The sequence below is a fragment of the Sorex araneus genome, chromosome 2 (genome assembly GCF_027595985.1).
Source record: "Sorex araneus isolate mSorAra2 chromosome 2, mSorAra2.pri, whole genome shotgun sequence".
Taxonomy (NCBI): Eukaryota; Metazoa; Chordata; class Mammalia; order Eulipotyphla; family Soricidae; genus Sorex; species Sorex araneus.
This window is the reverse complement of record NC_073303.1, coordinates 8,077,427-8,104,403: the sequence shown is the minus strand read 5'-3', so window position 1 is coordinate 8,104,403 and position 26,977 is coordinate 8,077,427. Positions and strand designations below refer to the sequence as shown.

Below are 26,977 nucleotides of genomic sequence, written 5' to 3'. Positions count from 1 at the left end.
CTCTTCCACAATTAATTTTTTTAAGATCTCTCAAAAACCCAACTATCAATAACTTTGTAATTATGGTGTTTCAATAAAATTTAAATTTGGAAGAAAAAAGTGGAAATAAAGTGTCTCACATATGTGTCTCTCCAAAGCAATGTAATTAAAGAACAAAAATGGTCAAAGTAATTGAAACTGGAATTTTTGTTGCTAGAAGTGAGTTTACATGGGGTTGAGGGCAGCTGGGAGGGGACCCGTGGGACATTGCAGATGTCAGTTGGGACATTATTCTCACGGGCTGGGTAGAGGGTATTAAGCAGAGGAGACGTGGGGATGAGCCTGTTGAAATGGTGCGGGTGGGGTGTGGACGCCCTCTGCTAATACATTTTTAATTAACATGAAATAGATAAATCCTACAAACACACAATGTAGTAACTGTGAGGAAAGAAAAATTAAGAAACTTTTCATGAATAGGTCAACAAAAATATCAAAATGTGTTTTATCCTAAAAAGGGAATAGAAGTTTTGAAAGGTCTGTGGTGGGGTTGCAAAAAGGAAGAAAGAGAGTCGAAGGGGAGAATTAGTCTGAAATGGAGTTTATTGGAAAGACAGCGCTCCGCAGGTGGCTCTCACAGGCCTCTAGATACTCAAATGAGGACCATCCGGCCAGGCTCTGTGTTAGGGAGGGTTTATACTGATGAAAAGGAGGCCTGGGCTAGGGTTGGTTAGCTAGCACCAAGGGAAGTCTTTGGTTGTGGGTTCCAGAGATTCAGAGATGAGACATCTCAGAGCTGCAGAGGAACTGCAATTGTAGGATCCAAAGTGCCTTCGGGTCAACCCAACAGCTTTTGTAAGAAAATATTATATTCTATTTTTTCTTTTTTCCCCTTTTTAATTTTTATTGATTCACTGTGAGGTAAAGTAACAAATCTTTCATGTTTGAGCTTCGATCATACAGTCATCAAACACCTATCCCTTCACCAGAGCATGTTTGCCACCACCAAAATTCCCAGTATCCCCCACACACAGCCCCAAACCTTTCCACACCTCCCCCTGCCTGTGTGGCAGACAATTTGCACAATACTTTCTTTCTCTGCTTTAGTTACCTTCAATATTTCAAGACCAGTCCCACCACCACTCATACCTGCGGAAAAGGCAACGCTAGACAATGTGTTTTGTATTTCTTGTTATGATACAACACAATGTCTCTAGGAATTCTAAAATTTTAATAATTAGGGTCTGAAGAGATCAATGCAGTTGTTGCTCAGGCTTGAGGTTCATTTGTATGTCTCTGGATCATGGCCATGTGGGAGGTTAAGTAGCCAAATGTGGGGTCATCTCGGAGTCCCATAGGGGCAGAGGGGAAGGAGAAGGGCCCATCCTTCCCTGTCCCGTGATGTCTGCCGTCTGCCACCACCACCACTCGTACCTGGAGCTTGTTGCTGACTCCTAGAAAATGGCCGCCAACGAGTTCCTAGAGGGCAGGCAGAGGGATGGCACCTGCCGCCGTCTGGAGTTGCCCAGTGGAAACTGCCAATTGCAAAGTCCGGGGCCATTTCTGCAGCAAGTTTCTCGGGTCTGAGGTTCATTTGTGTGTCCGAAAACATTATATTCTAGAGTGCTTAACAAATTAAATTTGTAGTCAAAATTTCTATAGATGCAAATTGATAGATTTGGGTATCCTGTCCAGCACAGAGAGATGGACAGAGTTGAATAAAGTGAAAGAAATAGGAGAAGTTTATTGGGGTGTGCTCCCAGGCAGACTCTAAGAACCATGGGTGAGGCTGGGGTAGAATTGCGCCCTGGGAGAGACTAAGGGGGATTTTTAAGTTGTCTTGACTTCATCCCATAGTTTTCTCATGAGCTGTTTGTTTCCTTTGAACCTTTCTCCCATCTTCCGTTGCCTGCATCTCAGTTGAGCTTGGGTGCTAAACTCTTCCCCACTGGGTTTATGTTTCTGTTGTGCTGAGTGCAAATATCTGTAGTTAGCCCACTCTTGCTGAGAAGGAGGGAAGTATTCTTCTGGACTCAAATGGACCCAGGTGGGCTGGGAAATGTACACTGGTAGAGGGATGGGTATTGGAACATTGTATGACTGAAATCAAATCAGGAACCGTTTTGTAATGCCTCACTTTGAATTAATAAAAAAAATTATTAACAAGGGAAGGGCCCAGGGTGTCGGCCAGCAGGTCAACATCACCTAGAAGTGTTGGAAGAACAATCAGAGGTTCAGGAGATTTGGAGGTGACATGCTGAGAAGATGGAGGAGAGACTTGAGACTCAGTTTACCTTTTCATTTGAGCATCTAATTCTTAGATGTTAGATTGTTTAGGTTTTCAGATAAGAGAGTGTGCCTGAGGGGATGGTTCATGAGGGGCTCATTTTGGAACCCACCTTTCTAAAAAGTTCCTTGTTGGTGGCACCAAAATAAATCATTTTGTTTACTGAACTTGAAATAACACATTTTTTGTGGGGGGCCCTATATGGCTACATGAAGGATAGTTGCATAGTCTGACACACAGATATTTTAAAAAATAAATATTTAGTTGACTTATGGAACAGCTGTTCCTGGGATCAGTAAAGAAATTTTGCTCTCTTTCGATTTTAAGCCCACTAGGACATATTACAGGTATTTGATCATCCATCTCATGAGAGATGTAGGCACAGACTATGTGCAAGGATGCCAGGACTTCCTCCAGAGAAATTCTTGGCCATATCATCCTGCTGAAGGGACTGGGCCACTCCTTTCCCAGGTTGTTTATTTCAAGCCCAGGACCCTTTGTCCTTTCTTCCAGGCTCTGAGAGCTGACTCCTGTCTTTCCCTTAGCATCTGAAAAATTTGTCCTGTCCCTTTAGCAATGTGCTATTATCTAATGTCCCTGACCTCTATCCCCAGATGTCTAGCTTTTCACCTCCAATTTTATTTTAAAGAAAGAAACTGTCTTATGGAAACTGGAGCTTCCTTAGACCCCGGGTATTTCTGGTACCATTGCACGTCAACATGCCCTCACCTCGAACATAACACATACATAACACACACACAGACACTACATCTCCTCACACCACACTTCTCTCTATATACCATATGCAGTTCACACCCCACAACATGCATTTCACAGACACATACACATATCCAGCTTAACATGCATCTGACAACAAAGCTGGATGATATGCCATATATCATGTACTCACAAATATGTGTCAAAAACCCTACATAGGGGGCTGGAGCGATAGCACAGCGGGTAGGGCATTTGCCTTGCACGCGGCCAACCCGGGGTCGATTCCCAGCATCCCATATGGTCCCTGAACACCACCAGGGGTGATTCCTGAGTGCAGAGCCAGGAGTAACCCCTGTGCATCGCCGGGTGTGACCCCAAAAAAGCAAAAAACAAACAAACAAACAAAAAACCCTACATAGCCTACAAAAAACTTCCAGCTTTCTCAACACAGCACTACAAAATTCCTCCCACATAAACACCTATATGCTATAAGTAAAGACACAGTTAAATATATACCTTGTGAATATTGCATTGCCATGATGGAAATCAAATTTAATAAATATGAGTAAAGTATTCAGAAATACATCCCATGAAGATCTAATATAATATTCTCCAAGTATGTGAAGTTCAGAAATTTCACCTGTAAACTGGGGTCAGAGTACCCCAGTTGTTGAAAAGGAAACTGCAAAGGAATAGTGTCCAAGGATGTCTGGGGCTAATTTTTCCCCACAGAGTGAACGCTGAGTGCAAAAACTTATAAGACACATAGACTTGCACTTCTCTTCCTAGGGTCTGGCTTCCTGCACTCATGGGTGCATGCCCTCACTCATTGGATAGATGCACCAACAATTGGTTAGGTATTAGACTATTCCAAACTGACTCACTATCTCACAGGGCACACACAGAGCAATGGACTCTCCTTTCCTTTGGGGGACATTGCTCCTATGGTTTATTTTCGCCCTCCTCTCCTCTTCATAAAGTAGCCCTCCTCACACACCAGGAAATAGTGTAAGATTAGCTAGTTGTCACAGGAAATATCCTTCACATTGTTGTTATTTATCTCTAGCTATCATTATTTCTTTGGGGGGGGTGGCAATTGGGACATACGTGGTGATGCTCAGAGTTTACTCCTGGCTCTGCACTCAAGAATTACTCATTACTCCTTTTGGTGCTCAGGGGAGCATATGAGCATATGTTGCTATTTCTTTATTCTTTCTTTCTTTTTTAAAAATTTTATTTTATTGAATCATCATGAAATAAAAAGTTACAAGGTATTGATGATTGAGTTTTAGGGGTATATTTTTCTTGCACCAGTCCCTTGACCAGTGCCCCCTATCCTCCACCAATGTCCTCAGTTTCCTTCCAACCCCCAACCCCCCAGTCTAATGTTATTTTTTAGAGCTGAAATTTATTTTCTTTTTGACACTCATATGCTATTCCATATTGATCCTTAGATAGGACCACATTTGAGAAGCACTCAATCTGGGTTCAGAATGACATCACACAGAGATATGCATGGGATATGCTAGAAGTCATCATCAGATTAGGGACACAAGATTCATTCTCTCCTATTGTTTATGCATTGGTTGTCTCAGGCTGTGAAGTGTCTGTCCTGGGTGGGAACTCCTATTCTAGGACAAGCCAGGGCACAATGGGACACTGGGAAACAAAATGTTGGAAAATCCTTGAGAGCCAGACAATGCAGAGTTGAAGAAAGATTCTGTATCAGACGGGTGGGAGAGAAAGAACCAATTTCGCCTCATACATGAGATGCTGGACCAGCAGACAGTCTTACCTTCAGCTTCTACCCCTCGGGCCCCAGTTCTTATTCCCAGGGGCGGTCCCCAGGCAGCTCAAAGGACAGCACTTCACTGTGACAAAATGCCCTATGAACACAAACTCCAAGGTATGGACCTTATCTTGGGCTAAGCAAGACTAGGGGAAAGCACTGGCCCTAGCAGGGCGTTTCCTGCTTAATCCAATCAGGAAAAGTCTTTGACCTAAGAAGAAAACATTCTTCTAGGGAAAGTATGGAACCCAGCAGCGTAAATCCTGCTAGGGAGAGGCCTGAACAGATCTAGGGGAGCCATAGCACAGACAGCGTGGCAAGAGCCCTGCCAGCAGGAACGAGCATCCCCATAGTCTCAAAGCTGTTGCTTATCTCCCGCATGTCCCCACGCCCACAGTTGTAATTACAGTTTATCCTTTGTTCCATGTGCTAACTCATGAGTGGTGTATGTGACGAGAGTGGAGGGAAATGGTGGGTGGGTAGACCTAAAGAAAAGGCCAAGGAAAAAAGAAAAAAAAGGCCAAGGAGCCCTTTGTTTGGATCTACCAAGAATATCTTGCTGCCTGGACAAGCAACTAGGTGTGCCTCATTATCAATCCAATTAACTTTATTGTGTCAATCGACCACACCTACCAATGGGCAATGTCCAGGGTCAGTCCACATGACTCCCAAGCTGTCCTGGTGCTGACTCTGTTGTTTCTGTGCTGAGTTCTGTGTCCTCCTAGGGTCATTGAGGAGGAAGGGGACAGCAGAAACAGAGAACGGGGGCTGGTGTGGACCTATGTTCTCATGCCCAAGAGCCCTGCTACTCTCTCACATATTTCCCCATATTTTCCTGTGGAAAACAATTAAGCACTTGGAGGAGCTGAGAAATGGTGACCCAGGAAGGCTTCCAGGTTCCTACAGACTTGGTGGCAAAGCCAGAAACATCTGAAGTCAGTAAGTGTCTGAGCTTACCCACACCGGCTGCCTGATTTAATTTTGTGCTGGGTACACAAAACTTCTTTTCAGCAGTTAAAGATGGTATTATTCCTCACTGTCCCCTCTTCTTAGAATAAACTCAGGGCAAAATATTAGCAACATCTTACATTTCCTCCCTGATAGGACTGGGCTCCACCCCAAGGTAAACTCTGGAGTTTCGTTCAGCCAGAGTGACTTTCTTTATTGAGGATTCTCAAAGTGTCAGCTACCTGGAGACTGTCAGGAATAAGGGCCGTCTGCTGTGTGAATAAGGTAGTGAAATACCAGATTATTGTCTACAGGAGTGTAAGAAGCATGCATGTGGATATGCGGGGTGTTTGTGTGTGTGTGTGTATGTGTGTGTGTGTTTGTGTGTATGTGTGTGTGTGTGTGTGTGTGTAGAAAAGAGTCAAGAGTTTGTGTTGTGGCTGTGTGAGTTTGTGAAGCACAAATTAGTTTGTTGGGTCTCTAAGTTAGTGTGTGTGTGTGTTTGTGTGTGTGTGTTTGGTAGTTTGTGGGGGTGTGTCTGTTCTGTCTGCATGTGTCAATGATGGGAGCCTTACAAACTTCAGAGTTTTCTGGACTTTGCTTTCTTAGTTTCCCCTCTGTCTGTTTTCTCTCTCACCAGACTCCAAGCCATATCTCAGACACTGGATCCAGTGTCTGGGGTGAGTAAGGCCAAAATAGGCAGTCTGGGGGTGCTTGGAACACAGCCCAAAGAGGAACAAATGATTCAGGAAGATATTCTCTATGCCTCTAAAGAAATAATTCTCATAATTTATTTAGAGGTAAATGCCTTTGCAGTAACTTTAGTTTGAAACGCAGCATTAGTGGTTGGGATATATCCTCAGTCTCAGGTCACAAAAGCTTTTGTTTTCTACCTCACCCTGTATCTACTCCCTCCCCACAAATACTCTGCATTGAGAATAGGGGACAGGGATCCCCAAGCTGTAACCATGTGGATGAAGAGCAAAGTCCTGTGTTCCTTGAACAGGGTCCTGTGCTCCCATCTCAGGTCCTCACTGCTGGACACCAGGAGATAAACCGCCAGGATCCACAGAGACCCGTCGTCCCAATCTCTTCTCTCTGCCCAACATCCAGGTTTCTGGTAAGTTTGTGGGCTCCAGTGCCTCTGACCTTCTGGGAGACCTGGTGGCCTGGAGTAGTGACAGTCACCTCTCGGGGTCTCCAGGAGGTCTGCTCTCAGGATGGCCCGTTTCCCTCCCACCTCTTTCAATTCTCTGTCATCGGGTCAGAGAGGCTGATGGGAAGGGCACACAGCTTCTTCAGGTTGTCTGTTGACCTTATTATCATCTTGTTGGAAGCTCTACTGAGCCTGGGTGTTTTACCTGTGTCTTTTATTCTTTGAAAGGTAGCGGGAACTTGGAAGTGATTATCCTTTGCATACAGATGTGATTTTTCTTGAGGAATCCTGCATACCTAATTCTAATAGCAGATACAAGGAAATAAACCCAATACTGAAAACTTCTCATGGAATGGGATTCTCACCCCTCTTCAAGCGTTTCTCTCCTTTGCTTTAGTTTTGTCAGGAAACCTGTCCTTCTCTCATTCTCTCTGAATTCCAGGTCCAAATATTCATTTTTTTAAAAAGTGCAGGGCTGGAGCAATAGTACAGTGGGTAGGGCATTTGCCTTGCACATGGCCGACCCTGGTTCAATTCCAAGTATTCCATATGGTCCTCTGAGCACCGCCAGGGGTGATTCCTGAGTGCAGAGCCAGGAGTAAACCCTGTGCATTGCCAGGTGTGACCCAAAAAGAAAAAAAAGTGCAATATCTGATCTGGTCTTATATGTCACCATAGACTCAGCAAATAATAAACAATAGAAATGCTGTTTGTGGCATGGAGGAACTAAATATTGCAGTTTATTCAATTTTTTATTATACTCTGTTTAAGGAAATATTGTGGTTGTGATCTCTATCTTTGACTAGCAGTTACATGAAATAAATCTTCTCAATTTTTTTTAAATAAAAATTTTATTTTATTAAATCACCGTGTGGAAGATTACAATGCTTTCAGGCTTAGGTCTCAGTTATACAATGCTGAAACAACCATCCCTTCACCAGTGCCCATATACCACCACCAAAAAAAAACCCACACAGTACACCTCCCATCCCGCCCCCCCACCCCCTACCTTGTAACTGATAAGTTTCATTTTACATTCTGTTTACTTTGGTTACATTCAATATTTCAACACCAACCTCACTATTGTTGTTAGGAGTACCCCACTAGATTCAGACCTACTGTGAAGACAAATAAGGTCGCGCAGCCGCTACTGCGAGGAGTTGTTGCCCATGCTGAAAGAGGTTTTGCTGGGTTTGGGTTCACACTTGTGCAGCCGTGGAGAGGCCGCACACGCGTGCGGCACCCGGGATCACATCTCGGCGGTCGAATCTTCTCAATTTTAATTCATATCTCTCAGATGTTTGCCTTTTTTTTTTTTGGTCACCCCAGCAATGCACAGGGGTTACTCCTGGCTCTGCACTCAGGAATTACCCCTGGCAGTGCTCAGTGGGCCCTATGGGATGCTGGTGATTGAACATGGGTTGGCCATATGCAAGGCAAATGCCATACCCGCTGTACTATATCTCTAGTTCTGTTTTTCAAGTTCAGAGGAGGCACAGAAACTCAGCTGAGGTGTATTTCTGATACAGTGGAAAATTCTGATTGCTTAATTTCTGCCACTTGATCCAATATTGCAGCATTTCCGGAAAAGTCATGGCCTCAGCTACAGTTACCAAGAAGCTGAGGGAGGAAGCTACCTGCCCCATCTGCCTGGACCTGATGTCTGAGCCTGTGACTATCAACTGTGGGCACAACTACTGCCGCAGGTGCATAGTGGACCTTATTGAGAGTCAAACTTCTTATACATCATCACGGGGGACATTTCATTGTCCTCAGTGTAGGAAACCTTTTAAAAGTGATCATCTTCGGCCCAACAAGCAGCTGGGAAATATCATTGAAACCATCAAGGAGACAGACAATGAAAGGTTGTGTGAGAAACATGGAGAGCAGCTCCACCTGTTCTGTGAGGATGATGGTCAGCTCATCTGCTGGCGCTGTGAGCGGTCACCACAGCACAGAGGACACGTCACTGCTCTTGCTGAAGATGCATGTCAGGGCTACAAGGTGAGTGTGGGGTCCAGAAAGCCTCCTAAAAGCTTCATATGATGTTGCTCTGAAACCTGTTTTACTTATTTACATGACAGAAATTATTTTCACTGTAGTCTGTGCTTCAGATGTGCTCTGTTACTCACTGCAAAGGTGAGTTGTCACAGTATCCTCACTAAAAAATGCTGAAACCATCTGCCTCCACCCATTGATCAACTCCCCACTCTAGCTCCTCAAGCCTTGCACCATGGTCCGACTCCATGTGCGGTGTGTCCTTTCCCTTCCTCGGTTTCTTTATACTGAATTTATGAGGGACATTATCTGGGTGTGTATTTCTCTTCTGAATTATTATGTCTATAATTTTACCTCCATTCCATCCAAGTTATCACAAATGGGAATATTTTATCTTTCAACTTTTCGGCTTTATAGTTGAGTAGAATCCTAATGTGTGAATATACTATATCTTCCTTATGAACATTGAATCATTGGGTACTTGTGATTTTTTTCTTATCCTTGGTATTTTAAATAGCAATGTATTGAATAGGTGTGGCTTTATCCTTCAAGTTAGGGCTTTGTATTCTTTGGATAGATACATATAATTAATTCTCAACCATATTGTAAGCATAAACCTTAATTGCCCAAGTAAGCATTTTCAATGATTTCATAATGATTTTCATAGGATCAATCCGTTTTTACTCTAACAAAATATGTATGAAAGCTTCATGTTCTATATAAAATCACCAAAATTGTTGTTCCTAGTGTATCACTGTATCACTGTCATCCCGGTGTTCATCGATTTACTAGAGCGGATGCCAGTAACGTCTCCATTCATCCCAGCCCTGAGATTTTAGCAGCCTAGTGTATGTGATATAAACTCTTCTCATATCACTGAGTGGTCTTATTGTAGATCTGAGTTGCATTTTTCAATCATATAATAAGTGATAATAAGCATTTTTTCTATGCCTGTTGACAGTCTATATATTTTCTTGAGAATAGTCTGTATTTTGTGACCAGAGAAATAGTACAGGAAGAAAGGCTTTTGCCTTTATAACTTTGGTTCAAATACCAGACACCTTATATGGTCCCCCAAGTACCACCAGATGTGATTCCTGAGCACAGAGCAAATTGAAATCCCTGATTACTTTATGAGTGCCCTCTGTAAAAAGAGAGAGAGAGAACAGAAAGAGAGAGAAATGTGTATTCATTTCTTTGGCTTTTTTGGTTACTTTTGGTAGTGGTATTTTGGGGTTTTATGATTTTTTACAAACCTTGGTTATAACTTCTTGTTAGATATATGAGATATACATAGTATCCCTCTCTACATAGGATAACTTTTAGTTTCACTGATATTTTCTCTACCTGGTAAAACTTTCTTTTCATTCCATGTACTCCCACGCACATAATTTTGCTTGTTTATCTTTGTTTCACTGGTTATTAAGTCAACGCTTCAAAGTGATTGCTGAAGCCAGCTGCAATTTTTATGATGAACTTTCCTCTTTGTATTTTATGTCTTAAGTCTTATGTCTAAGTTTTTAGTACATTTTCAGTTAATTTTTGGTACAGTGGGAGGAGCAGTCATTTCATAATTTTGTAAATGCGTCTTGAAATTTTATGTTTTGTAAATGGTACCAGTTTCCCCAGCATTGTCTATGGCCATACCACCCTGGCACCCAATCTCACCAGTTTCCCCAGCGGTATGTGTTAAAGAGACCTTCCTTTCTACATTATACATGCCTGTATTATTCTTTATCACAAGTAATCCGATATGTATGCTCTTTCTTCTGGGTTTTTTATTTTATTCAATTTATGTGTGTGTATTGTGTGTGTGTGCACATGTGTGCATGGGCATGGCCTTCAGGATCTTTTGTGACGCCTATAAATATCAGTTGTTATTTTCTAATTTTGAAAAATGCGAAATTTTAATAAAGATTGCATAGAATCTTTCAATTATTTTGACCAATATGTCCATTTAATCCAAGTTAATTTTTCCGACTATCTGTAGATAGAAACACCTTTGCATTCTTTGTGTGTGTTTATCTTCTCTTATTTTTTAGACCAATGTATTAATAGACCTTTGGCAGGTCTTTAAACTCCTTTGTTATTTTTGCTCATTGTTTTTATCTTTTTGAAATATTTGAGTTTGAGACACAGCTGGTGATGCTCAGGGGTTGCTCCTGGTTCTGCATTCAGAATTTCTCCTGGCAGTTCTCAGGGGACCTTATGGGATGCCAGATACCAAAATCAGGTTAGCCCCACCTACTTTGTTGATTTTCTTTGCCATATTTCTTTGAGCTCATTAAATGTCTACATCATGTGTCACTAAAGTCACTGTCTGAGGTTTTCCTGAGCTGGTTGGTGTTGTTTGTGGCTTCAGTGATATTGTTTTCACTCAGTGAATTTGGTGGGTGTGGAGGCTACTTGGACCTAGGCAGAAGGGAAGGTTCTGCCTCCCTTTCCATCATAGACCCAAAATATGAGCAAGAGACTGGTCTCACCTGGAATGGTGTCAATGCCAGTAGAACTTCAGGAGCGGTCTCTAGTAACTTTTCTATTCTTGATTAATTGAGCATAAAAGTAATTGTCATAAAAGTATGTGGACCCTTGTCATTTGATTTCTTTATTTCTACTGAAGGAAAGGATGATTTTATCTTTTTGTTGCTGTGATATAGTATGTTCCTTCACTTTCATATATTGAACAGTTCTTGGAATCCAAAATCAGACTGACAAGTTATGATATCTGATTCTAAGAGTATACACTATTGAACTGGTTTTGCTAGGATAATGTTGAGGAATTTTAGGTATATGTATAATAATATTGATCTATAATATTATCTTTAGGTTTCATCTTTGTCTCCTTTTGGTATTAGGTATTGTTGCACTCAGAAATTATGCATAAAAATTCATTATTTTATTACCTATATTGCTATAATTTCAGAGGGTATAGGATATCATTGAATCTTTTCTAGATCTCACCAGTGAAAGTTCTGGTCATGGAATTTCCCTTGGAATGACATTTTTATTTCCATTTTCAATCTGCACCTAAAATGTTCAGGGCTTGCTCCTGGCTCTGTGCTTAGGCATCACTCCTGACTGTGCTCAAGCACCGAATGAGAGCCAGGAACAAACCAACTTCAGTTGCTTACAAAGAAAATGGCCTCACTACTGCCCTTCCAAAGTTATTTGAAATTCCATCTCCTTTGAAAAATGAAAGAATGTAGTATTGCCCCTGGAAAACTACCTTCAGTAAGGGACCAAACAGAGAGCACCACCCCAACCCAATTACATTCAAGTTAATACTATATACCAGGAGTATTCCATACCTTTCAGGGTAGAGGATAACCCTAATTGGAAAATAGTGAGGGAGCTGGAGCCGTAGTACAGCCTCTAGGGCACTTGCCTTGCAGGTGGCAAATTGGGGTTTGATCCTGGGCTGCCATATGGTTCCCAATGCACTGCCAGGAGTTATTCCTGAGAGAAGAACCAGAAATAACCCTGGACTATCACCAGGTTTGTCCCCAGAATCAAGACAACAAACAATTGACATTTGCCTGGTGTGCTTTGATGGTGGAAAAGTCCTCAAATGGAGGTGAAAAGATTGGGGCTCCTATAGTCAAGACTAATGACAAGAGCACAGATAAGAAAGTTTCCTTGGCACCATGACTAGACCAGGACGTGTGTGGAGGGAAAGCTAGGTGAAGACATAATAGTAGAATTTCTACCTTCAACTTTGATCAGTTGAGAGTATTAATCATACCTTAAAGGAGTACTGGGAACTGAATGTTTTTTGTTAGTTTACTGAGGATAAATGTTGACATGAGAAGAACATTCTGTCTCAAAATAAAAGAGCCACCAATTTCTAAAATTCATTTTATTCCCACAATTATAGGGTAGGGACATAGTTAAATAAAGATTTATAAGGGTTTTTGGGGATGGAGTGATAGCACAGTGGGTAGGGCGTTTGCCTTGCACACAGCCTACCCGGGTTCGATTCCCAGTATCCCATATGGTCCCCTGAGCACCACCAGGAGTAATTCCTGAGTGCAAAGCGAGGAGTTACCCGTGTGCATCGCCAGGTGTGACCCAAAACGCAAAAAAAAAAGATTTATAAGGGTTGTTGACTATTTATAAATGAATGCCTGTGAATAAACTCCAGTGAGAGGTTTAGATGAACGTACATGTAGAGGTCTATGTGAAGGCTGCCTTAGCTTTGGTGGAATAACATAGTGGGTACTGTCCTGCTGCTTCACTCCTTAATCCCCTAAGAAATTGAGGAATATGTTGCCCCTTTAATAAGTTTATGAATCCCATACAAAGCATTGATTTCTATAACACAGAAATTATGCTAAGCATCTTACTAGTTTTGCAGATTGCCACAAAGATCAACTGTGTTACTGAACTGCTTACTCTTTCTCTCAGCATGTAAGGGCTCAACAAATGTCAATATTATTCAAATTGTCTGAAAGCCTATTATTTCTGTTGGATGTTGTGAAGTTATCCAGTTGAATAAACTAGCAACCAATTTTCCCACAGGAACAGCTAAAAGGAGCAGTGAGAAGACTGAACATCATACTCTTCAAATATATGCAACTGAAGCAAGACACAACTCAGAAAATAAGTAGTTGGGAGGTGAGAGTTTGACGCTTCTTGTGGTCAAATTATATGCCATCATCTTGCTTTAGTAGTAGATATTGCTTGGTGAAAGCACCATGAGGGTTTATTACTCAATAAATGGTCCAGATTGTTAAAAGTAATGTAGAAAGCACCATTTCCCTTTATTCCTTTAGTTATATGCATCTATTATATTTTTGTTACAAATACATCAGCCTTGTTTGTGCTAGTAATTATTTAAGATTTCCAATATCTGAATTGGAGAAGTATAAATGTTACAGCTGACCTGAAAAGATCCTTGATGGGATTCAAATTCTCAAACTTTGAAACTATCTTCCTGTTTATGAATTATCAACTACACCATTTTGGTGCATTTTCCACAGTGCAGTATACCTGACCCTCAAGCTTTTTGGCTAAAGAGACCAACTATTTTTGGACACTTAGAGAGAGATTCATTCTGATGAGATGCATTGAGCTCAACTTAATGATGCTGATAATGTGGAGGACCAGAACTACCGCAAGAACATACAAAAGACAACTAGAGAATTTGGGTCTCTAGTTCATTGATTAATCAGACTCCCTATGAATGGAACATAATTTTTATTGATATATTTATATAGTGTATTAGTCTGGAATATTATCACACAGACCAGTGAGTCTCTTTTGCTTAAAATGGTATCTTAAACCTCAATCTTTATTCTATATGTACAAATCTCCAATATGATCTCCAGAAAGAAAACCTTTTGCTCTCATTTCTGATATCTTGAGTGGTAGGAAGATCTTCACAGTTTTTTTAAAAATACCTTCAGGGGCCTGGAGTGATAGCACAGTGGGTAGGGCATTTGCCTTGCATGCAGCCGATCCAGGTTGGAATCCCAGCATCCCATATGGTCCCCTGAGCACCGCCAGGGGTAATTCCTGAGTGCATGAGCCAGGAATTGACCCCTGTGCATCGCCAGGTGTGACCCAAAAAGGAAAAAAAAAACTCCATGAATATATGGATTGAGGCTATACTTGTCTCACTCTTAAAATTAAATAAGATACTCTTTTATCAATTTCTGAGACATTGGATCACTTTCTGAAATGAAAAAACTAAAATGGAAATTAAAATCTAGTCCCACCCCCACCTATTTAAACCTGTGTCCTACAGCAAAGATCATTTGTTTTAGCCTAACCACACATTAGGGTGGTTAATTGAACCCAGGTTGATATTTTTAATATTTATGATCAGAATCTGCCAACTGGGCTTCTCTCTGTTGAGACTCATGATCTGCCAGCGTGGTCATCTTTGCTCCATTTGTGACGTCTCAGTTAGAAACTTCAATAAGGTTCAAGAAGGAATTTCACATGTTTCTTGAACTGAAAACTTATCTGAAACACAGGAACACATCTATATATCAAAATAAAAATACATATTTCTTTTTATAACTCATATTTTATTTACTTTGGCCAAACTCTATTCTGCACTTTATTCGTACTCCTTACACCATAATGTTAGTAAAGCAGAAGGAATTTATCGAGATTACAATGAATAATTGTGATAACCTCTTCTACCTCTGAATATCTGACTCCTGGGCATAACTCTAGTGTAGGAAATATGGAGAACTCTTCAGGCTATATCACACTAACTGAAGAACTCTGTGTGTGTGTGTTTGTCTTAGCATAACATAAAAGTCGACATTCTTATCCTTTTGAGTGGACAGCTCCGTGCCACTTGTTTGTACATACACTTGTGCAGCAGTTGCCTCTATCCACCTGCAAAACTCATTCATCCTCCAAACTCAAACTCTCTTCCTAGTCCTCAAGCTTCTTCCTCCTATTTTCTGGTATTCACTGTTTCTATGAATATGGCTTACCTCATAGCAGTAGAGTTCTATAATATTGTCCGTCTGCTTCTGAGTTACTTCGCTTTGCTCACTGCCTAGCTGACTCATCCATGTTGCACATTGCATCAAATGTTCCTTCCTTATTACTACTGAATATATTTTACTTGTTTCTGTGTGACTCATATTGTGTAGGGATGCATTGTTAATGAACATTTATTCTGTATTCACTTTCTTTTTTTTTAATTTTATTTTATTGAATCACCATGTGGAAAATTACAATGCTTTCAGGCTTAAGTCTTAGTCATACAATGCTGAAAAAACCATCCCATCACCAGTGCCCATGTCCCACCACCGAAGACAAAAAAAAAAAAAAAAACCCACAGTACACCTCCCATCCCGCCCACCCCCGCACCCCCCCGCCTTGTAACTGATAAATTTCACTTTACTTTCTATTTACTTTGGTTACATTCAATATTTCACCACAAACCTCACCATTATTATTAGGAGCACCCCACTAGAGTCAGACCTGTTGTGAAGAGAAATGAGGTCTCGCGGCCGCAGTAGCGGCGGCGCAGTTTTGTATTTCTGTACTTTAACAACTAAGTCCAGGGAGATTTCTCCAGGATATTCGATCATTGCAAGCTTGTAAACCCCATCTGTGGTCGTCATAATATGGTGGCCCCCACGCCCTTCATCCCCGGGAAGGGACAGGCGAGAGAGAGAAATACCTTTCCCCTCCCGGGCGGGCATGGGGTCGCAGCTTAGTTCTCTGGCTGGAAACAATCTGCAAGAGCAGTCCATGTTGTAGTTGGTTCAGCTGGGTCTGGATTCACGCGGATGCAGCTGCGGAGGAGCCACACACGCGTACGGCCCCCGGGGTCACATCTCGGCAGCGGTTGTATTCACTTTCTGAGCTCTCTTCTTCCTTATAGGAGAAGATAAAACATGAGAAAGAAAGAATCCATTCTGAATTTACGAATCTTCACACATTCCTGCATCAGGAGGAGGAGTTACATATGTGTCGACTGGAGAAAGAAAGAGTGCAGAAACTGAGCAGTCTGCAGGGCAATGTAGCCCATCTGGACAATAGAGTACAGGAACTCAGGAACCACATCCAGGAACTGGATAAGAAATGTCAGGACTCACCACAGAATTTGCTGCAGGTGAGTCTGAGCACTTGGAGGAAACAGAGGAGATGTCTCATTCCTATGCTAGTCGGAGCAGAATAGTGAGCAATATGGAAGATTAACAAGACCCACTTCCTCAGTTCAAACTCTTTCTCCCTTTAACTCTCCTTGTTCAGCATGACACCCTGGAGTTCTGGCTGTGATGCATGAACTTTTAGATTTCACCTTTTCTTATTGTACATGTACAACAGTTCTTTATCCACTATGTGTTCTTGGGTATTTGGGATGTTTCTAGGTCTTAGCCATTGTGATTGACACCATCATAAAAACAGAAAAGCAGATATATTATTAAATTGATATAATTATACTCTTTGGAATGATCCCCAGGCTGGAAAGCCTAGATTTTTATGGAACCTCAGTTCTTAGTTTTGGGGGGGGGGGTCTCCTCTACAATTGTGTGTCTGTATGCCATTTTAACTTCAAAGCAAGCAAACACTGTGTGTATTACAAAAAAAAAAACGCCACTGTATCTTACAACTTTCACCCATTTTGTATTCTTATTGTCTGCTGCTTTCAAGTAGGGTTTTTTTTGCCTTTTAAAGTAGTCCAGTTAGTGTTTCTAATAAGTTTGGTTTAATAGTTAGGAACTTCTTTAGCTTTGCTTTCTTTACAATTTTGTTTCATTCCTTCAAGTTTGACTGATGACTTAGTTGGATTGAGTATTCTTACAGAGTTTTTGTTTTATCCAACTTGTTCACTGTGTCCAACCATTCTTTACTAGCGTAGATAATTTCATTTCTATGGCAGTTTCTTTATATATGTGTATTATTCTTATTGTGATGCTCTCAAGATTCTATTTCTATCTCTTTGGTGCATTTATCATTTTACACTGTCTTAGTTATTTTATCTAGCTTAGTTTTGTTTTCCAGGAGATGAAGGTCACCAAAAAACTGGTGGGGACATAATATTAATAATAGAAAATAGATGAATGAGTTGGGAAAATAGCCCAGTAGATGCCAAATGGGGTGTTGATGGATATTTTTATGGACTGCTAAAAAGTTTTATTGGTGAATGTATCTAAGATCTACATTGAGAGCATATCTTAAGTGTCAGACAGGTTGAAGTACTTTGAATTAAATAAGTCTGTGAAGAAGTGCCTGTAATTATTGTCTCATGAATCAGACACAAAAATGGGATTCAGGTGACTTTACTGAGTTCAAAGAGCTTGCAAGGTACACGAGGCTAGGATTCAAGTCTTTGACCTGGATTGAAACCATTCATAGTATTCCTTTAAAATGAATATATTTTCTGTTTCCTAGAGTTGGAGATGAAACTTTCAGCGCTGCCATTGGTATCATGTTGCTAGTTTTGAGTCATTTTCAAAAATCTGTAAGAGTTGTTAAGTTTTCTGAAAATCTGTTATCTAGTGATTTTCCTTACACAATGAAAAGCTGAACTTTCTTTTACTTATTGTCAGTCACTCCTCAACTCTACCATTTTTAATCTTTGGAAGATATTTTCCAGCTCTGGTATCAGTGGAATATGTGAGGGATGCATAAAGCCTGTCCAGATCCTTTGACTCAGTGGCAGTCGTGAGTTAGCAGTTTTTGCCATGGAACCACTCGGTTTCACTTTTCCCAGTCAGATAAATGCATCTCTGTTTGTCTGTCTGTCTCTCCCTCTCTATCCCTCCTAGCCTCCCTCTCTCTCTCCCTCCTTCACTTCCTCCCTCTCTCTGTCTCTCTCCAGTTTTTCATCCACAATCAATGGTATTCAGGGAACATTATTGCTGCAGTTCTCAGGGTCCACAGAAGAACATGTGGGGATTGAATCTGACCCTCCCCCGTGCAAAGCATGACTTCAGCCCTTTACAGTAGCTCTACTACCAGGTGATCAATATTTCTCACAAATTCTCATTTGGCTCTGTCTTTTCCTTTATTGCTTAGGTTATTTTACCTTTTGATCTTACTCAAGTTTGAGGTAAAAAAACCACAAGTATTACAACATTCCTGACTCTCAGGAAAACTTCCTTGGTCATTGCCCTTGGCTATAGACAGTTATTTTTCATTTTTGCACATAACAGTAGATCAAGGAAAGACCACTAACTGGAAAATTTGCCAGTTTTTTTTTAATATAAAAACCAAATCTTGGAGCTGGAGTGATAGCACAGTGGGTAGGGTGTTTGCCTTGCACGCGGCCAACCCAGGTTCGATTCCCAGCATCCCATATGGTCCCCCAAGCACCATCAGGAGTAATTCCTGAGTGCATGAGCCAGGAGTAACCCCTGTGCATTGCCAGGTGTGACCCAAAAAGAAAAAAAAAACAAGTCTTTATTTCAGAGTTCCAATATTACTCCTCCAGTATTCAAGCATATATATTTAATAGCTAAATTTGGTATCATTCTACTCAGCTAGTAGTAAGTACCAGAATAAATACTAATGTGATACAGTACTGGAGTGATAGCACAGCAGGTAGGGCATTTGCCTTGCATGCAGCTGACCTGGGTTCGATTCCCAGCATCCCATATGGTCCCCCAAGCAGCTCCAGGAGTAATTTCTGAGTGCACGAGCCAGGAATAACCCCTGTGCAACGCTGGGTGTAACCCAAAAATCAAAAAATATATAGATATATATTCTAATATGATGTCCTTATCACATTAGTTAGAATGTCAGCAAGGTCAGATTGTTTAGAAGGTTGGCAAGGTCAGATGCTCAGAAGGTTGGGAGAAGTCAGAAGATTATGAGATTATGAGGTCGCCAAGGTTGCCACGGTCACAGGGTTAGAAGAAGTCAGAAGAAGAAGAGATCAGAGATGGAAGAAGACAATGGCAGCCAACTAGAGAGCAGGAGACAGAGAGAGTGAGACAGCACAATGGCACAGGCAGAAGACAGAGGACCTAAGAGAAGAGCACAATGCCAAGGTTAGAAGTAGAAGATGGAAGTTAGAAAAGGACAGACTGTCGAGTCTGGAGAGGAGAGACCGAGACCATAAATGGAGAGCAGAGGAGAGACTACAGAGACGGACAGAAAAGAGCACAACGGCACACATAGAAGCAGAGCACAAAGGAAAAGATACAGAGAGCACGGCAATGAAGAGAAGACAAGAAGGTGAGGAGGAAAACTGAGCCTTTGGAGACTTTGAGGTCCGTGAAGAGAATAGGATGAGGGAAGTCTGATTACCAAAACTATGGCCTTAATTATGACTCTGACTGCACCGTAAAGGGAGAAATCAGACGACGCCTCTGCATCCTGCCTGCACCTGGCCTGTGTGCGGGCCTGCCTGCATGACAGCCCACCTTTGCTTATTTCTTATTTCTTATGTGTATCTGTTGTTGAATTGAGGTGAGAAAACTCAACAGTTGGCCATAGGTGAGCCAAGCATCCCTATACTATCTCTCTGGCCTCAGCATTTGATTTTTAAATATAATTACTTACACCATTTATCATTTTCTAAAAATTAATATTTTATTTGGATAAGGACTTGTCATATTAGTATTAGTGGAAAGGCAAGGACATTAATTTAACATTAATTAATAAAATTAATTAATTATTATTAATGGAAAGCAAAGGAAAATTTGCTAATTGCTCTATGTTCTGTTGGGAGAAGCACTATTATTTCTCTAGAGGTAGGACACCGACGTAAATATACTCAATATGTCATTCCTTCTCTTCTCACCTTGTAGTCTATTATTCAATGTCAGGAAAAAGTTCTCTGGAGCTCTTGATGGACTCAATCTATCTATTTTACAGATGAGGAAATGAAATCGGAGTTGTGCCAATTTTGAGGGTCGCATAATTGTATGATATAAAATTGGAACCAGAGTTCATGCTGATAACCAATTCCCAAAACTCAACTGCCACTCACAAAATAATTCACAGTAGGTTTTTGTTTCCAGTCATCAATACTGGGGAGGAGGATGCTTAGGGCTACTTCCACAAGAGTTGATCCTACCATGAGAAATTGATTGAAGGTCATTCACTTAAAATGTATCCTAGGGAAAGGCAGTGAGGATACAAAGAAGCAGGTAAAGAAATAGGAAAGGACCAATTCTATTGATGACTTCAGACAATGTTTTAGTATCTCAGACTACATCTCAGTCTTATCTCATGGAGATTCCAAGATTTAAAATGACACTGCTAAGGATTCCCCAGTCAGAGCTTGGACTTCTCATTCCCTGTGTCAGTCAGTCAGGAGGTTCAAATCCCATGAGGAGATGAAATTTTATTTTTCTGTCCAGAGGATCAAGAGAAATTTTTGGAAGGAAAATACAAAATAATACATCAGAGGTAAAGATGCCAAAACTGAAGTTGATTTTGGGGATCTGATTTGGTCATCAACAGATAATAAGATCCTTGAGACAGCATACATTGCTTGCCAAACTTTTATGCACTCACCTGGATCATCTCGTCTTCTCTGTCCCTTTCTCACCAGTGCTGAAGTTTGAATTCAGGACCCCACACTTTTCAAGCATGTACTCTACCATGACCCATATCTCTGGCCCTGCTTAGTCTTTTTCACTTACATATATCCCTCTCCATATCTCTCTATGGCTGTTTCATTTATTCTTCATTTCTTTGAAACTCTACAAAGAAGCAGTCTGTGCTCTTTTTATTTAAAATAGGTCTAATATCCACTCAGTCTTTAGCCTCTGGCCCAATTTATCTATTAATTTTGTTGTGTGGATTACTGCCTACCTATTTGTATGTTTAGTATCTATTAAGTAGACCAAAATTTTTCATTTATATCTTTAGTCCTAGAATTCTTGACACAAGTGATTTTAATATCTGTATTTGTTGAATAACAATGAATAGATGGGTAAAAATCATAAATCTCCTGTGGTGAAATAATTTGTCTTCAATTCTTTGAGCATATTGGATTTGGACATGGAGGTCAGTCTTCAGAAGAGGAAACTCAGCTATAATTTCTTTTCTTCTTTCTTCTTTTCAGTAAAGCAAGGTAGTTTTTCATTGAAACTTACAAGAAAGATATGAGAGAGCAAGAGGTTAAATGTCTCAAAGGGAAAACACCGGCTTGATGAACAAGCACAGCTATAATTTCTTGGGATGTTTCTTATCCTCACCTTTCTTTTCCTCAAGGTCTCCTTTTTTGTTTGGGGGGCACATCTGGCAGTGCTCAGGGCTTATCCTGACTCTGCACTCAGGGATCACTCCTGGAAGCTCAAGGGACCAAATGAAGTGCCAGGATCTACCCCAGGCGGTGGTGTTCAAGGCAAGCACATGTACTATCCCTCCAGTCCCATCAAACATTCATTTAATTGGTTATTCTTATTAAAATTATCTCATAATTCTCTCATATCCATTTCAAAATTTTTATTCTTTGTTTTATCTCTACTTTCCTATATCTTATTTTCCTGGACACTGATTGGTTCCTGGGCATCTGTCACTCATCTGCTGAAACCTTTTAAGTTCACTTATTTCAATATACTTCCCACCCTGTCTAATAGATTATCTTGCTTTATTAGAGATCTTTGCTTTGGTTTCCCTTAATTCATTGAGGCTTACAATTGTTACTTTAAGAAAATTATCGCCATTTACAATTTTCAACTCAAAGAAAATGAGTGAAACAGTCCTGCTTGCTACGGAACTTTTCCGGGCTTTTGTCTTCACCCAACATTTTGAGTGGGCTTTCAAATCTTCTTAATTTGTGTCACCACGCTGTGAAATTTAGGGGTGAGGCTCTGGTGTTTTGCTATCTGGAATAGCAAGTCCAAGGTTGACTTATGTCCTCCAACTCCACAGGAAACTTGTGGAGCAAGGTTTGTGCTATATCCAGCCACTGCCAAGACTGTGCTGTACTCAGAGGCAATGCCCTTGCCCTGCACAATTCCACCTCACACTGTTGCCTCGAACCTTGAGTTTAGGCACTTGTGCACCACCTCTGAGCCAGGCTTCCTTATTTCTTGCGTAAAGCCTGCTGTGAGTCTGACTGAATCCTTGACGCAGATGTACTGAGGTTGTGGGTATGGGAACAGGAGGGAAGGAACACGGTCTTTGATGCTTTGTAGTCACAGTACACAGGCAGTTGGAGCTGTCTGCACACCACTCAGCCAAAGTGTTGGTGGTGCCCCATCTGCCTGGGGCCACAGCTGTACACTCCACTATAAATATTAGCCTGAGACCCTTTCATGCCCAGATCCATCTCTCCTCTCGGTCTCGTGAAGAAATTGATGCGTAAACATGTGGGAGAAGTTTCTGCACACTGTTTTGTTCCCCCTGGGCCTGACTGTTAAGGCAGCTTCATCTGCTTCCATCCTTGGGCCTCATTTCTTGAGTTCATTACTATTCTGAAGACTCTCACCCGAAAACATGCCCAGAGCCATTTACTGGTTGCTGTTATGCACTTCCACTGTGGACCACACATACAATCTTTTGGTCATGTTTTTGGTCTATTAAATTTTGCACCTGTCTGATTCACAAGACACCTTTTCCCTCCATCTTGTCTCATCTGCTGCCTATAGATTTTTCTAGTTCCACCTAGAAAACAGAACTGGAGGTTATATCATAGTTTGTGATTATAGTATGACTGTTCCACCATCATGTGGTACCTGCTATCAACACCTAAGCATCTCAGCCACATAGATTCTGCATGGACTCAGAACTCTGACCCTTTATGAAAAGCAGTATCCAATGTTGACTCTATCTAAGGAAATCACATCATTGAAAGCAAGCAGTACCCTGGGTATCCTTCTGATCCCTTTGTCAAATGCCTAGGTTGATCCGTTTTCAGAAACCAAAGATCCCCACAGCCTCCTGTAAGGAAGACAGCTGATGGAGAGATTGTTAAAGAGGCAGTAATGTGCATCGCCAAGGGACTCATGTGGGAATCATCCTATTAGAAATCCTTCAAAGTCAACAGATAAGGGCTCAATGGTGCCTCAACAGGAATGAACTTACAATGTACCTGAAACCTTGGTTCCACTCCCACCCTTGGGTTCCCTTACCTTACATCCCTGCCCCACATGCCTTTCTCCATGAAGTTCAGATGCTCCTACACTCACCTCTGCTTTTGTTTCTCTACAGGATATAAAAGACACCTTGAGCAGGTGAGTGCCCCATATCATCAGTGTGGGCAGGGAAGGGAATGGGCATAGAGACATGGATAGAAGGAGCCACTGAAGGAATCTCTGGTCTCTGCTTATTCTAGGAACTCAGCTATCAATCTGGAAAAACCAGAGGATGTTTCTTTGAAGGTGCATACTGTGTGCAATGTTTCTGCACTTTACTTTAGTGTGAGAAAAGTTTTAAAGTGCTATCAAGGTATGTTGATTTAAGAATCCTTGTTAATATTTTATTTAACTTTCAGTGTAATGGGAGAAATGTAGGTGATTATTATGGAATGTGCTGTAAGTGACGTTAAGGACCTTGACCCAGTAACACATTTTAAAATCCCAAAGCTGAGTTTTCTCTTTCTATAATTCTCTTTAATCATTGTTTTCTATGTTTCTCTAATCTCTTATAAAAGCCAAAAGTTATGGAAAGGGAAAGATTTTTAAAAATTGAGGACTAATCTAAGGACCAGAGAGGAAGCTCACTGGGCTGAGATCAAGCCTCGTGTTCAGAATGTCCAGGTAGTGCCAACACTGAAGGGAAGACAGCCTGGCATCTGGGGGCCTTACCCTGATCAGCACCTGGAGTGACCGGGCCCCTGCACCTGCTTGGAGTCCCAGCTCCAAAATTCTGCCTTAGCACTGATGTGCACCTTCATGTGTATGATTTTATTGTTGTTGAATTTTACAGAGGTTCATATTATGATTGAAAAACTCTTTTCTTTCTGAATAGATAAAAATTTAAATTTATCTCTCAATGATTTGTCTTTAAGCTCATTTAATCTTAGGGTCAAAAAAAGCAGTGTGTATGGTACGACTTATTTAATTTTTTAAAAAATTATATGTATTCATTTGGGTTTTTTAAAAAATTAATTATGATGTGACATCTGATTGTCCCTTTGGCTTCTCCCTGGCTTTATATTCAGTGATAACTCCTGATAGCGCTCAATAAACCATACGTGGTAGAGGGAATCGAACCCGAGACAGCCCAGTTTGGGGCAAGAATCTTAATCACTATGGTATCTCTCTGGCACTATTTAAGTTTTTGAACTTTCTTCACATTGACACCTTGGATTTTTCCCACTCGTTTAGGTAATATCAACTGAAACCCAACTCATTGGGTAGTCAGACTCATGATAAGAACTGCATGGAGAGAATCTAATTAAGGGATTATAAAGATGAGAAGTAGGGTAGAGAACAAGGAATAGTCCAGCACCCAAGGCAGGAATGGGTAGACAACCATCATGGGCCTGGGCCTCAAGTGGCAGGTAGAGGGCGCTGTGAGGGTGGGAGAGTGTGACAGGGGAGAGGAATGCAGAGCCTGCCAGTCAGCATGGGAGGGCCTTGAGTACTTCACACTGATACTCAGTTGCTTTGTGCCCCAGGGCCTTCTCCTCTGCTTCCTGATAGTTGAAATAAGCAGAGAGAGATAGGGAAGAGGGCCCGGGTGACGTGTCCACAGCGGTCAGTCTTTCAGGGAGAGAGTCAAATGGGAAAAGTGGGTAAAGACCAGCAGGGATTTGAGGAACACTGAGAACATCCATCAGAGGAAGCATTCCTGCATAGGCGATTGAAGTTTCTGGGAAATCAGTCCAACTCCTTGTACTTAACTTGGTAACCCAGTGAGTGCTTGACTCGTTCTGAGTGGTTCTTATGGTCCAGGTTTGAGCACCGGCACCCCATATGATCCCCCAAGCACCATCAGAAGAAATTCCTGAGTGCAGAGTCAGAAGTAAGCCTGAGAATTGCCAGAAATGGCCCTAATAAGCAAAACACAAGACTGTCTATTGATACATTTCATTTTGAAAATTGTATTATATAGTCTGGATAACACTTAAGTTTATCGTATATTTTCATATTTTTCCAACTATTATCATGTAGTTTTCCTAAAGATTATCCTAGGTTTATTACAGTTTACTAATTTCTATAGAATACAAGTATTCTAACATAAGAAATTAGAGTAAGCTTTAAAATCCATGGAACTAGCATGTGTTTGCGACATGGGTAAAATCTATGGGACTAGCATGCGTTTGTGACCTGGAAAGATTCTAGGTGTTTAATCACAATCTATGATACTAGTTGTCTTTTTTCCTTTTCTGATACGGAAATTGTAATTGTTAAAGATGAAACAGTCTTATTTCTGCCTTGATATTCCATGATTTCTCAAGAAATGGGCTTTGGAAATGACAGAAAACATAGAGACTCTGGTTAGTTTTATTCCTCAGTTTTATAAGCGAGAGACAAGGATGATGATCTTATTATTCCTAAAACACTTAGGGTTAATACCCAACACCCCCATCCCACCAGGAGTGATCCCTAAAGCACAGAGCCAGGAGTAAGCCCGGAGCACCACTGATTGTGGACTCCAAATAAAAACAAAACAAAAAAAGCAAGTCTTTTGGCACTGAGGAATAGTACAATGGGTAGAGTGCTTGCCTGGACCCCACCAATCCCCAACATGTCAAAAAGTACACTGCCAGGAATGAGTCCTAGCACAGAGACAGCTCTGAGCACTGCCAGGTATGACCTCTCCTCAAAAAAAAAAAAAAAAGAAAAAAAAAGGGAGGGAGGGAGGGAGGGAGGGAGGGAGGGAGGGAGGGAGGGAGGGAGGGAGGGAGGGAGGGAAAATTAAAAAATCAAATCAAGCCTTTCATTCTTTTTTTTCGCCAGACAATGTTACTCTGGATCCAGTTACTGCTCATCAAGATTTATGTCTGTATCACAATCCAACAACAGTGACTTCCTTTGGAAGCTTATCGACGTTTGAAACTCCTAGACAATTTAGTGCCTTTCCCTGTATCCTGGGCCATGAGCACTTCACCTCAGGAAGACATTACTTTGAAGTGGATGTGAGAAAAGGAACCAAGTGGAGTGTAGGAGTTTGTCTGGAAAATGTGCCATGGGACATTGACATTGAACGACAGCCTCAGTCTGGGTTCTGGGTCATCAGAATGGCAAAGGACAAGGGCAACTTAGTCCTTACTTATCCCCCAATCACCCATCCTCTGATGGACCAGCCTCAAATCGTAGGGATTACTCTAGACTGTGACGCTGGGATCATATCCTTCTACAATGCAACTACTGGTTCCCACATCTACACCTTCCCAAAGGCCTCCTTCTCTCATGCTCTCAGACCTTACTTTGAGGTTCATCCATTTTCTTCTTTGTCCCTGATTTACTCAAATGAGTAAGAAAAAAAAGAGTCTTGTTATAGTTAAACCAGCATAGGAAGTAGTTGGTAAATCCATGTGTGAACAGAAACTGGGTCTAATTTTCTTCCTGGTTGTTTCCCCAGACCTAGATATTAGCTAGAACATTTGAAGTGAAAAAAAAAATCCTGCATAAGAGAAAGTAGAGAAAGAGCAAGAGGGAATGCATCTGCCTCAGAGGGGGGAGGAGGGGTGCAACGGGGTGGAGGGAGGGATACTGGAGACATTGGTGGTGGCAAATGCAATAAAATAATGTATATTCAGGCAGCAACACAAAAGATA

General features: G+C 41.3%; 1 protein-coding gene across 1 annotated transcript; it reads left to right on the top strand.

Moving 5' to 3' along the window:
* Positions 1-8,466: 8,466 nt before the first annotated feature.
* On the top strand, positions 8,467-26,677 carry LOC129402528 (E3 ubiquitin-protein ligase TRIM38-like). The gene is made up of 6 exons (XM_055129450.1): positions 8,467-8,877; positions 13,390-13,485; positions 16,226-16,456; positions 23,461-23,483; positions 23,585-23,697; positions 26,157-26,677. Exons 1-6 carry the CDS (start codon positions 8,467-8,469, stop codon positions 26,675-26,677), a joined length of 1,395 nt encoding a protein of 464 aa, XP_054985425.1.
* Positions 26,678-26,977: the final 300 nt, after the last annotated feature.

Bases quoted from the DNA above. Each gene is read 5' to 3' on its own strand.
- LOC129402528 (XM_055129450.1), top strand. From the start codon at position 8,467: ATGGCCTCAGCTACAGTTACCAAGAAGCTGAGGGAGGAAGCTACCTGC. The intron at 8,878-13,389 runs GTGAGTGTGGGG...ATTTTCCCACAG, and splicing joins ATGCATGTCAGGGCTACAAG to GAACAGCTAAAAGGAGCAGT. The intron at 16,457-23,460 runs GTGAGTCTGAGC...GTTTCTCTACAG, and splicing joins CACCACAGAATTTGCTGCAG to GATATAAAAGACACCTTGAG.